Below are 13,281 nucleotides of genomic sequence, written 5' to 3' on the forward strand. Positions count from 1 at the left end.
AAATTCCAGAATGCTCAGAAATCCTTGATACCAGTTTACGACTTGGTTTACGGCCCGTAAATTGAAATACGTCCACTGTTCATAGGCGTAAACCACTATCTCACAACTGAACAGGAAAATTCCAATTCCCACATTCTTTATCTGATTTTCCAAGTCTAGGATCATGGTTAAAGCTTACGTTAAAAGTACGAGGTGTTACAGTATGGATAACACCGAACCTACATGGTCGGGTATGGTATCATTATATATATAAGTATGGAATGTTTTCTTTAGAGCAAGGTTGAGTAAGCATAATGAACGTCTTAAGAGGTATAAATGATTCATTTATCTTATGTTATTCTTCATACTTTTATCATGTTACTATTCACACCTTATATACTCAGTACATTGTTCGTACTGACGTCCTTTTGTATGTGGACACTACATTTCATGCCTACAGGTAGACAGGGAGACAGACCGGACCTTTAGGCTGTTTTATCAGTGATTGCATAGAGGTGCTCCATTTGGTTCGGAGCTGCAATAATTGGTATTACTCTTTTATGTACATATATGGACATGGCGGGGTCCTGTCCCGTCTTTATGATTTTATATACCCTTCGTAGAGGCTTGTCGACAGATTTGTATAGCTAGATATGCCTTAGTTTTGTCGGTTCACATTTTGTATATCATTTTGATAGCCCTGTCGGCTTGTGTATATATGGGCATAGTTGATGATGTTCATATAAAATAGTGCCTTAGTCCTATGGAATTTGCGTTATTCATGCATGGTAATTATGAGTTAGCCATGTGGTCCACCTAATTATGATTATGAAAGTATAATGTGAGGTGCTCGGTAGGTTAGCTCGGGGTGCCCGTCATGACCCTTTAGTTGGATCGTGACAGCCTTCATATAGATAAGTCTGTCAAGTGGATCGGGCCGGGCCATATACATGTGGGTCATATGGGGCCGGGCCGGCCTATAGTTAGTGGGCCAGGTTGGGGCGGGGTTGGAGGAGGGAAAGGGGTGTCCGGCCCAGCCCCCTAATCGAGTAGGGGTACATAGTGGGATAAGTGGGCCAGGCCGGGTTTTAGTTAGTGGGCCGGGCCGGATTTTAATTATTTTTAAAACAAAGTCTAATACTAAAATTTATTAAGTTCGATACTTTAAAATCTAGTTGTTGTCAACTTTATTTTAACCATCAAGTTCCTTAAATTATACTTTGACCCTATTTTCAATCTATAAATACCATTCATTCTTCTCCATATTGTCTCACAATTCCCTACTCTCCTTTTTCCCTAAATTTCCTACTCATCTAAATCTCTCTCTCTCTTCCAACTTCCAAGTTCAAATTTCAAATTTCAAAATTTAAATTTAATGGATAAAGATAATCCTCCACCTCCTCCTCTAGTCCGAAGATCAATTTCAAGTCCGGTGTGGTTGCATTTTGAGCGAGTAGACGAGGAACATGTCAAATGTCAACATTGTGGTCAAATATATCTCCATAAGTCCGAACCGGTTTTTGGGGGTACCGGTCCGTTACGTAGGCGCTTGGACAAAAGGCACAAAATTGAACCTTGAAGTTTATCTCTCCTTTAAATTTCTCCATCGATGCTAGCGTTTTGAACTTTTCATTTGTAATAAGTTAACCGTTCAAGTTTGTATGTTTTGAATTTGCAATGTTATCAATTTAAGTTTGAAGTTTTATTTTAAATTACTTATGTAGTCTTGTATCACATTCTCAACTTTTTATAATTTTTAGCACTTAAATAGCCGTTGGGAGTCTTCGTTCCAACAACATATTCAAGATATACACAAATATACCATTAACATATACAAGATATAAACAAATATACCACTTAAATAAAAAAAAAATAAAAAAAAATTAATTCGAAGTGGGCGGGGCGGGGTCCCGGTGGGCCATAACTCGGGCTATTGGTGGGCCGGGCTACCAGGCTAAATGGCATGTCCGGCCCAGCCCCCTAATTTTTTCCACTAGCCCAGCCCACCACCCTCTTACCGGGTTGGGGGGCCGGGCCGGTTATGAGCCGAGTTAGGTGGGCCGGTCCCGGATCGACCCTGCCCAATTGACAGCCTTAATATAGATTATGATTTGTAATATTAAAAATAAGATAGATTACCTGTTTCAACCTAATGGTGGATCTACATTGAATTAATTGGGTGTTTGATCATCTTTTATTTAGTTATTATTATTTAAATTACACGCTATTTTTATATTGAAAGCTAGTAAATAGGAGTAATAGTATACAAAGATATTGATCGAATACCCAATCTTAGAAAGAAATTTTAAATTGGCATGCAGTTGCGTACCCGCAAATTAAAAATCTTGCTTCAACTGAATTGATATTTACTAAGTAGGCGTTTGGCCATAGAACCCCCCCCCCCCCCCCCCCACACACACACACACACAAAAAAAAACATTTTTTTTGGAATTTTTGAAGTGTTGGAGTTGTATTTGGTCATAGTTTTTTAAAATACGATTTGGTTGTTAAAATGTACTTTTTCTAAAAAACATGAAATGTGATTTATACGTACCCCAATTTCTAATAAAAACTAGCAAAATCACGCAAAGCAATTAATAGACATAACCAGTGCGAGAAATATAACAACTATACTCGAGATCAGCTTATGGAGTGCTCAAAACTGATATTTGTTTCCATCAAAAGGCTGCAATTGGGAGACTTATACACAGAAAATATAGCATCTCTAAATATGGCTTTATTGCAAATTTCCACCTCCTTCTTTTCTTTTAAGGGCTTTTTAGCGCATGATGTTGAATGTTGTTAGAATGGAGCAACTGAGCAACATAAATTGCCTCTGATCAGTGGAAAAAGTTGTATGAACTTTTAAGGTAAAAATTGAGCAACAAAAAAACTTTTATGGTAAAAATTGAAAACATAAAAACAAAATTAATGGTCCAAAACAGAAAATGGAAAAAGTGAAAACAAGGTTTTGGTTATTTTTCAAATTCCAAATAGTTGTATTTGGAATTTTTAAGGCCAAACACCATAAAGTGAAAAAAACCCAAAAAATAGTGAATAATTCTCGTGGCCAAACGGGTCCTAAAAGTCTCATATATTTAATTTGTTCTCCTCTTGTTATCCACTTTTAGCAATAAAATCGCTATAGGTTGTCTCTGTTGGGAAAAGATTTCTTCTAAATAAGGCAATTGCATGAATTCCACGAAAGAATTAAAAACAATCTGGCAATATTTAACGTGACAATATTTCTAACAAAAATAATGTATTCTAACAAGTTTCTTTACATCTTATATGGTGATTATTCACTAACGTACCGTAATTCTAATGCCATGACCTGCAGCTAATAACTTTATTATAGCATTACAAAAGTCAAGGTTGTTGTAAATCAGAAATGTTTTCTCAAGAAAGAGTTAAAAGCAGGAAAAGTTGGAGTCAGATAGGCTCCATTGTCCATACAAATATATGTCTCTCAATATTTCTTTCTTTGGAAGACTTCCCACGTGCCTAAAACGTCAACTCTGTAGTTAATCAGTACCAAACCACTGTTAGATATAGTTGGAAGATTGAGATTTTCCGCTTTTAATTACACTAGTTTTTCAACACGCATATTTCACGTTATGTAGTATATAATTTTATAAAATAATATCTCAATATTATTAAAACAAGCTTCAAGTAAATTAGTTATACATGATAGAATAAAGGGCAACATTTTTTTATTTTTATTTTTGTAAATCTATGGCAAATTGTTTTCGCGTACAAAACGAACCATCGCCCATGTACACACACCTAAACAATAAATATTCTATGTAATTATAATTTAATCAAATATTTTTATCTATTGATCAGTTGTTGCTTGACTTTATCTTATTTTTGTTTTATCCTTTAAATGTATAATATGCTCAAGGGAAACTTCATTTGCGCCTTGCTTTATCTATTAATTTTATCTTAAACATGTAATATTTTTGACACAGAATGTCATGTACTGATACGAAAACTTGAAATTGTCTCTATATAATTACAAAATAACTTCACATGTGAATTTGAAGATCGAATCCGAAATCATGCAACATAAGTAATCAACAAAAGCCTTTTGAAAATCCTCATAATATTTATTACGAAAGTTCACTATATCTCTTTTAATTTACAGCGTCAATTAATGAACACAAATAATGTTAGATAAGGAATATTTTCAATTTACTTGATTTTTTATATTTGGTTATAGGAATTACGAGTTTATGTCTGTCATCTTCATCTTCTTTATCAAAATGATTAAAACGCAAATAAAGGGCTTAATTAAATTACTAAATCAAGTTTTCAAACTCATGAATGTCAGGAGATATCATCTAGAATATTTCTTTTCTGATGCGTACTTTGATATACTATTTTAATAATGTCTTTTGAAAAATAATTAAGTCAAGAACAGCAATAAATGAAGCTTTTTTTTTTTTTTTTTTTTTTGTGTGTGTGTTTGCAAAATTCTTCCAGAAAAAGCTTTTCTAACTATTACTTGAACCGACTGTGTTTATCTTACGCCTATGAACAAGAGAGCGGAAAAAAATAAATTGAATTCTCTAAATGGATATTCGACAACTAATCAAGTCTCTACAAGTTGGAAATTTGATAGCATCAAGACTCTTCCACATTAATTACCTCATGAAAAATTGTTTTGCATCTCATAGAATGCTAGAGTATGTTATGTCAATAACAACGTTATTGTTGACATCGATATTTTTCTAGAAAGTAAAATATTTAGTTGTTAGGAATTTTTCTTTTGAGGAAAAAAGTTTTCCAACTGATCAAGTTTCTAATATTTTGTTTTTTTGTTTTTTGTTTTTAAAAAAAGAGGTAGCCTTGCGTTTCTAATATTTTGTTTTTTGAAAAAAAAAAAAAGGGGGGGGGGGGGGTAGCCTTGCTCTTCTTCTTCTTCTTTTTTGTATTTTTCATTTACAAAAAATACCAAATAATCATGTTTTAAAAAAGTTTTTACAAAAAAGATTTCACCCATCTAACCAAAATGCAATATCAGTTAAGGTGGCTTGGCAATAAATGGAATGAAAGAAAATGATTATCCACGATTAGTTAGATATATCCATGCATCATCATTTCAAAATCATGTAAGGACTTGAAAAACAAATGATAATGACAATTAAAAAACTATAAAGAAGAATATTCAAATGGTTTGTCTAATTCAGATATTGAAATGAAAGTATTATTATGAGAACAACAAATTAAATAAGTTATTAAGAGAAAAAATTTAGAAGTGAAAATAATAAATTAAGAAAAGGAAAAAGATAAATCAATGAAAAACACCATCATAAGATTTTTAAAAATAACAATATATTTTAAAGACCATTACTCATCTAGTCACTCAAACGGAGAAAGGAGGACGAAATAACACGGAGGGTACCTCGTTAAGGTAGGTCCTTCAATTTATTTTGACCATGATCTTCATCTTCTTTATCAAAATGGTCAAAACGCAAGAAATAATGATCTTAAATTACTAAATCAGGACTTCAGATTCACGAATATAAGGAACCAACATCTAGAATATTTCTTTTCTTATGAGTACTTTGGTATGCTATTCTAATAGAGAGTTGCTAAATTGTCATGCCACACTTATGTAAAAACCATCATAACCTGTATTTTATAATTTTAAATCAAGATAAACTTTAAGAAGAAAAGATAGAAATGACATTATGTAAGCATAAGTTATTAAATTTGACCTAAATAGTCATATGAATTTACTGCATTTGGGCCATTGTGACCAAAATAGTGTGGCAAAAAGACCTTATTGATTCTAATAATATCTCTTTTGGAAAATAATTAAGTCCAAGACATCAATTGATGAAGTATCCCGAAAGAACTTTTCTAATTATTGTTTAAAGCGATAATGTTTCTTTTTCCTTTTATGCAAGTGAGAGTAAAAGAAATTTGAATTCTCTACGGAGCGAGCTATTGTTAGACCAACTATGTTATACGGGATGGAGTATTGGTCAATCAAGAACTCTCACGTTCGGAAGATTAAAGTTGTGGAAATGAAGATGTTGCGATGGATGTGCGCGCATATTTGGAGAGATAGGATAAAGTGGGAGTGGCCTCGGTGGGTGATAGGATGCGGAAACGAGGCTGAGATGGTTTGGTCATGTGCGGAGGAGATGCACTGATGCCCCAATACGGATGAGAGGTTAGCTATGGACGGTTCATGAGAGGTAGATGTAGGCCGAAGATGTATTGGGGAAAGGTGATTAGACAGGATATGGCGAAGGTACATCTTACTGAGGACATGACCTTAGATAGGAGGCTATATAAAAAGGACATGGATTAGGGTAGTAGGTAGTCGTGCGTTGCCCTAATTAGTAGGTCCATAGTAGTAGTCGTATTATTACTTGTATAGTTTCTTGGCCTTCAACTTTTGTTATTTCTTGTACTACGATTAGTTCATTTGTATATCGACTGTAGTTACCGTCTTTTTTCATAATGCTATATCATGCTTTTTACCCTATTTATCTATGGTAGCTACTGTCTCTTTTTCAAGCTTGCTTTATCATGGTTTTTCCGCTCTCGTATTTTCATTTTGATAGTGCTTTGATTTACTTGTCCGTATCTAGCCTTTTTTGTCAAGCTTTCTCTTGAACGGAAGGTCTTTTGGAAATAACTTCTCTACCTTCTAAAATAGAGGTAAAATCTGCATACACTTTACCATCCCAGACCTCACATTATGGGATTTCACTAGTATATTGTTGTTGTAACTTGTAAGGAATATTCAATAACTGATCATGTCTTTACCAAGTTGGTTATTTGATGGCATCAAGACTCTTTCACATTAATTGCCTCGTGAAAAATCATTTTGCCTCTCATAAAAAGCTAGAGACAACAATATTTATTTGTAGACATCAATATTTTTCTAGAAAGTAAAATATTTATTTGTAAGGAGCTTTTTTTTTTTTTTTTTTTTTTTTTTACAAAAAGAGTTTTCCAAAACATAAAAATATAATGTTCGATTTTTTTAAAAAATTTGTAGCATTTCTTCTTCTCCTCCTCCTCCTCCTCCTCCTCCTCTTTTTCTGCTGCTTCTTCTTTCTTTTGCATTTTTCTTTTAAACAAAATATCAAATAATCATGATTTAAAAAGTTGCAAAAGAATTCACTCATCTAACCAAACACAATATTCTTTAAGATGGTTTGGCACTAAATAGAATACCAAAATTAATCATTCACTAATAATTAGATCCTATTAATTAGATCCACGATCATCATTACAAAATAATGACAGTAGCGTCTGTAAAACAAATAATAATGACAGTAGCGTCTGTAAAACAAATAATAATGACAGTTAAGAAACTAAGAGGAAAATATCCAAATGATTCATCTTATCTAAAGATCAAATGAAAGTATCATAAATACAAAAAAAAAAAAAAAATCTTAAAGTAAATTTCTCGAAATGAAAATAATAAATTATGAAAAAAGGAAAAGATAAATAATTGAAGAAAATAAATATAATATTTTAAAAATAATAATATTGTTTTCCCCGAATTTCGGATAACAATTAGAGTTGTAAGCGAGGTATAGAATATGTGGATGAACTTTAATTCATTTGATTGGTATGAAATGTCGATGGATTTGTTTGAAGTTATATTACTACGTATTTGAGCTGTATGAAGTTATATTACGATTGATGACTTATGCCAAACATATTAAGTAATATATTTAAAGGATAAGCAAAGTTAAGGAAGAACACCACAAAATTCGGACCAATATCTTTGAGAGAGAGCTTCTATATGTTTGATAATTACAATATTGAGGTCTGAAAAAGAAGTTAACCAAAAAAATGGGAGGAATGTCCTCTATTTATAGGTATGCTTTATGGGTCATAGATACAATACAAAAGCCTTTATAAATAAAAAATCCTAAAAAGGATAAGGTATCACCGTACGGTCTGACACCCGTAGGTCGTCAGTGCAAATAGCAGAACGGTTTCATGACGCGTGGCAATCTCACAACCGGTTATCCGGACCAACGGACACGTTGATTTAGACTCGGTCTATCCGGACCAACGTACACGTTTATCTTGTCTCCGGTCAATTACATCCGGTACGACACCCCGGGGTGAAGAAAAGGTCGAACATGCTCGTGCTCGTTTGGACTTATCCTCGGCTCCGGTCTCATCGGTCACACATTGACTCGATTTTTACGGTATACAAATATATTTTAAAGACTTTTACTCATTTAGGCACTCACAAGAAACTAGGAGGACGTACATAATAACACGGAGGAGTACCTTGTTACTGTAGGTTCCTTGTACTTTTATTTGGTTCTTTTTGCACTTTTTTGTTTTCCTCTCGTAGCAAGTTTTGCGTCTTTTCACTCATTCACACTTGGTGTCCTTTTACTCCTTTCAATAAATAAAACAACTTATTAATGAAAGAACACAACTATTTAGAGAAGACATGATATAATTATATATAGTTTAATTTTATATTATCAATGTTAAATAATAAATATAGATATACTTATATTATTTTTTTTAACTCTCTAGCCTGATACAAATTCAAATTAAACGTTGGGCGAGTAAATTTCTGACACTGAATGGTTAAACCGTAAAACACTCTTTTAGTCGGTAGTATACACTAAGGGAGCCAAAGGAGAAAAATGCAGAAACCTTGGAATAGTTTTCCAAGTTTTGGAGCAAAGCCCTATTTCTCAACACAGTTAAACCGATTCCCAACCACTCCCCACTTCAATTTTTTTTATTTTTTTTTAGCTTTTTCGTTCTTTATTATTTTATCAGAGTTGGTCATGGAAAAGCTGTATCCTAGAGAGATTTCATAAACCATTCTTCAAGTAATGTGTTCCATTTTGGTCTTCTTACACTGCATGGTTAGTGTTGCGGCAACTTTTAGCACACAGATTTCAAACACCATGTATGGGATGAACAGAATTTTATTAAAGGTATTCAAAATATAAAAGATTCAATACACAAAGAAATCAATGAATTTGAAATATATATTACATAAACAAAAACATTACATATTTTCACAATATCATTTTTTGATAGAGGGGTGTCAATTGACTCCCCTCAGCCACTGATGAAAGAATAAGAATGTTTTATATTTTAGTATACCGTGCATATTTATTTCTGTTAAGGAGCTTAATTATCTATTACCTGAAGAAAGTAAATTAATTTAGATAAACGGCCGATAGATTTTTGAACAATTAAAAATAAAAACGATAATTAAATAAGATTATTATGTTAAAATTTGTATCAAGTACATGTAAAAAATCTAACGCACATGAGACGTGTGCACTTGTTTGAAGCAAAGGCAAAGAAAGGTTAAAGAAGTTTCCGTATGAAAATAAAATGCATTACATTCCTATCAACCGAATACAGACCTTCTCTTCTTCACGGTCAAAAATTCTCAACTACTCTCTCCTAAACCTTTCCCTTAATACACTAATTCTGTACATATATAAAACCCTACCCTCCCTCACCCTATAACACATTCTCTTTTCTTCTCTACTTCACAGAAACCAAAAAAAGAAAAAAGAGCTACGGAAGAATAAGAGAAATCATTCATAGTCACAATGGATCCTATTGTAATTTACTTTGGCCTAGTAGCTGCAACTACAACTTATCTTCTTTGGTTCTATCTTCTAGCACAAAGGCTAAATGGTCCAAAAGTGTGGCCACTAGTTGGGAGCCTCCCTTATACTTTCTTGAACAGAAGGAGATTTCACGACTGGATTTCTCAAAACCTCCGATCAACGGGTGCAGCTGCAACGTATCAAACGTGCACTATTTGCATACCATTTCTCGCTTGGAAACAAGGGTTCTATACGGTCACATGTCACCCCAAGAACATCGAACATATCCTTCGAACCAGGTTTGATATTATTTTTATTCTAAAGATAATATGACTAAATAATCTTTATGTTTATGTACTCTTTTAGTTTTGGTCGTTTTCAGAAAGAATGAAAACTTTCTAGCTGCATGACAGCCATTTCATAATTTTTCTTTAATAAATTGTGTATCCAGCCAAATATCATTATTCAATTTGAAACGAAGGGAACTGTTCAGAGGACCTCTGCCTGCCTTAATACCATCTTAAATTATGTGATTATTACATCTAAAAGGTTAAGCTGTTAAAGAGTGCACATGACTTTTATTTACTCAATTATGTCTTCAATCATTACTAGCTAGCTAGCATGCATCACACAGATTTGGCTAAAGGTCTTTAATTTAGGATATTTAATTTGTCCATTGTACTTCTTTCACAATACAATATAAAGCAAAAGAGAGCGATGAATCATATAACAAAATATTTTCATATGCATTCAGCGTTATACTCTTTTTTGCGATACTGACATACTATCTATCTATCCTTGCATTCAGGTTTGACAATTATCCTAAAGGACCAACTTGGCAAAATGCATTCGATGACCTTTTAGGTCAAGGTATATTCAACAGTGATGGTGACACGTGGCTCATGCAAAGGAAAACCGCAGCTCTTGAGTTCACAACCCGGACACTTCGACAAGCAATGAACCGGTGGGTGAACCGGACCATCAGAACTCGTTTGTGGGTTATTTTGGATAAGGCTGCTAAGGAGAAAAACCCGGTCGAGTTGCAAGATTTATTACTCCGTTTAACTTTTGATAATATATGTGGACTTACTTTTGGTAAAGACCCTGAAACCCTTTCCCCAAAAATGCCTGAAAATCCATTTGCTATAGCTTTTGATTCAGCCACTGAAGCAACCATGCAAAGACTACTTTACCCTTACTTTCTTTGGAGGTTGAAAAAATTTCTAGGCATTGGAGCTGAAAGGAGATTACAAAAAAGCCTCAAAGTTGTCGAAAATTACATTACGGAGGCCCTAGATTCACGTAAGGAAAGTCCATCAGACGATTTATTATCACGTTTCATGAAGAAAAAGGACATAGACGGCAATTCAATCCCAAATGATGTACTAAAACGCATTGCTCTGAACTTTGTCCTAGCTGGACGTGACACGTCATCAGTGGCTATGAGCTGGTTCTTCTGGAACGTCATGAACAACAGCCACGTGGAAAATAAGATAATTGAAGAAATATCAACAGTCTTAAAGGAAAGCCGCGGTGAAGATCATGAAAAATGGACTGAAGAACCATTGAATTTTGATGAAGCTGATAAGTTGATTTATGTCAAAGCAGCTTTGGCCGAAACTTTGCGTTTATATCCTTCAGTCCCTGAAGATTTCAAATATGTCATTTCTGATGATGTTTTGCCAGATGGCTCGTGGGTCCCAGCCGGTTCAACAGTAACTTATTCTATATACTCTGTGGGGAGAATGAAAACGGTTTGGGGAGAGGATTGCATGGAGTTTAAACCGGAAAGGTGGCTCTCGACCGGAGGAGACCGGTTCGAACCGCCCAAGGATGGGTATAAATTTGTGGCATTTAATGCTGGACCGAGAACTTGCTTAGGCAAAGACTTGGCTTACCTTCAAATGAAATCTGTGGCTGCTGCAATATTGCTTCGTTACCGGCTTTCACCGGTTCCAGGTCATAAAGTTGAACAGAAAATGTCATTAACTTTGTTCATGAAATATGGACTTAAAGTTAACTTGCATCCTCGTGAACTTGCACCTGCAGCTCCAAAGGTCGCTATGTCTGCCTGAAGAAAGGGCAAAAATGGGAATTAAATATTTACTTTTGAGGATGTGATTGATATATGTGCATGGGCCGATGGCAATATTGGTCATGTTAATTGTATTTGCTTTGTTTGTATTAATTTTCACTGTGTTTATTATTGATTTGTTTGGTTACTTGAGTTTTAAGAACAATTGTTTTACACATACTCGGGAGGGATACTACTATACGATGCTGAAGTCCATATACTGTACTATATGTTTCCCCATGTTCAAATAAAATTCAAAAAATTTAGCTTCTTTTAGTGATAATTTCCGTTCTGATTTATAAGCACAAATTAATTAAATCAAGAAATGCTTACAAGAAAGCTAAAGAAAATCTTGGGTATTACTAGTATAACTAGTATATATAGTTAGAAAATTAGAACTTATATATAAGAAGTATAACGGCACAAAACATTTTAATAGGCCCAAGCGGATAGTACTAAAGCTAGCATTTCTGCTTGATCGAGTTGTATGTAGTATGTTGAAATTTTTACATTATTAGTCAACTAAATGTTGTAGAAAAATGTGTTACTTTTATGTTTTTAACTTTACTTACAATGATTACTCAAATTACTTGTAACATTTTAAATGATTTGATAGATAAATAGTATAGAACTTTTTCACACTATCAATGTGTAAAAGTTAAAAAGCTTGGTTTTGTAGTAACTTTACACATATGAAAAAAATATGGCAATGATGTATTCTTCTTCCTTTGGTTGGTGAATAAAGGACGAAATTGTTTGCTTCCTTCGTGGAAATCTTGTAATTAATTCTTGGTTAATCAACTCAGGCTGTAAAAACTTACTTTCCTTCCTTTTCTGGTACATGTCGAACATTCCCACCTACCTGCAACTAATTCAGCTTGCATGTAAATATCCCTTTAAACAAAATTTCATGACCAATCATTCTTCTTCTTTTTTCTTTTGTAGCAAGTTTATCCAGCATAGCAAGAAGTCGCTGATGTTGAATCCAACATTACTGATTTACGCAAATATCTCTTTTTTGTGTTACAATTTAGATTTTGTATCTATTTTTAAAACAGCCTACTCCCTTCGTTCTTTTTTACTTTGTGTGATCTTAAGAAATTATTTATTAGAGGTTTTTTTTTTGGCTAAATTACCTTTATTAATTATGATTTGCATATTTAAATTTGACTATTAGCACGTTATATAATTACATAACGGAAATAGTAATATTGAAAGAAAATAATAATCTCTCTTGATTTGTTAAAATTAGTAAGTTAAAATAAATTTAGTTTATAATATAAGGGACAAGTAAAAAGGAACCGAGAGAATAACATTGGCAATAATATACAAAATTTTAGAATGTGGTATAACGTCTTATCATAAGGTTTCAGTTTTCTCAAAATAGATTTTAAACTGTGATAAAGTTGGTTCAAGTATTGTAAGAAAATTTAAAAAGGACATTTATTATGTAACTATCCTAAAAAGGGATAACCGGCGAAAATTTTACAATATTACCATCTCTAAGAAAAAACATGCCATTTTTTTGTGCTGATTGCCCTTCAAACTCACTGGTCTTTAATTTTGCCCCTCAAATTGCTGGTCTTTAATTTTTTCCCCGTCGCTTATAAAAGTGGTCGAAAATATCCCCAAGTTCGAACTCCCGCT

The 13,281-nt window shown here is 33.4% G+C and overlaps 1 protein-coding gene across 1 annotated transcript; it reads left to right on the top strand.

Annotated features, from left to right (window-relative positions):
* The first annotated feature begins 9,478 nt into the window (after positions 1-9,478).
* On the top strand, positions 9,479-11,917 carry LOC132606066 (cytochrome P450 86A1-like). The gene is made up of 2 exons (XM_060319387.1): positions 9,479-9,859; positions 10,369-11,917. The coding sequence occupies exons 1-2, from the start codon at positions 9,561-9,563 to the stop codon at positions 11,633-11,635; spliced, it is 1,566 nt and encodes a 521-aa protein (XP_060175370.1). The 5' UTR covers positions 9,479-9,560; the 3' UTR covers positions 11,636-11,917.
* The last annotated feature ends 1,364 nt before the right edge of the window (positions 11,918-13,281 follow it).

Source organism: Lycium barbarum, chromosome 1, assembly GCF_019175385.1.
Source record: "Lycium barbarum isolate Lr01 chromosome 1, ASM1917538v2, whole genome shotgun sequence".
NCBI lineage: Eukaryota > Viridiplantae > Streptophyta > Magnoliopsida > Solanales > Solanaceae > Lycium > Lycium barbarum.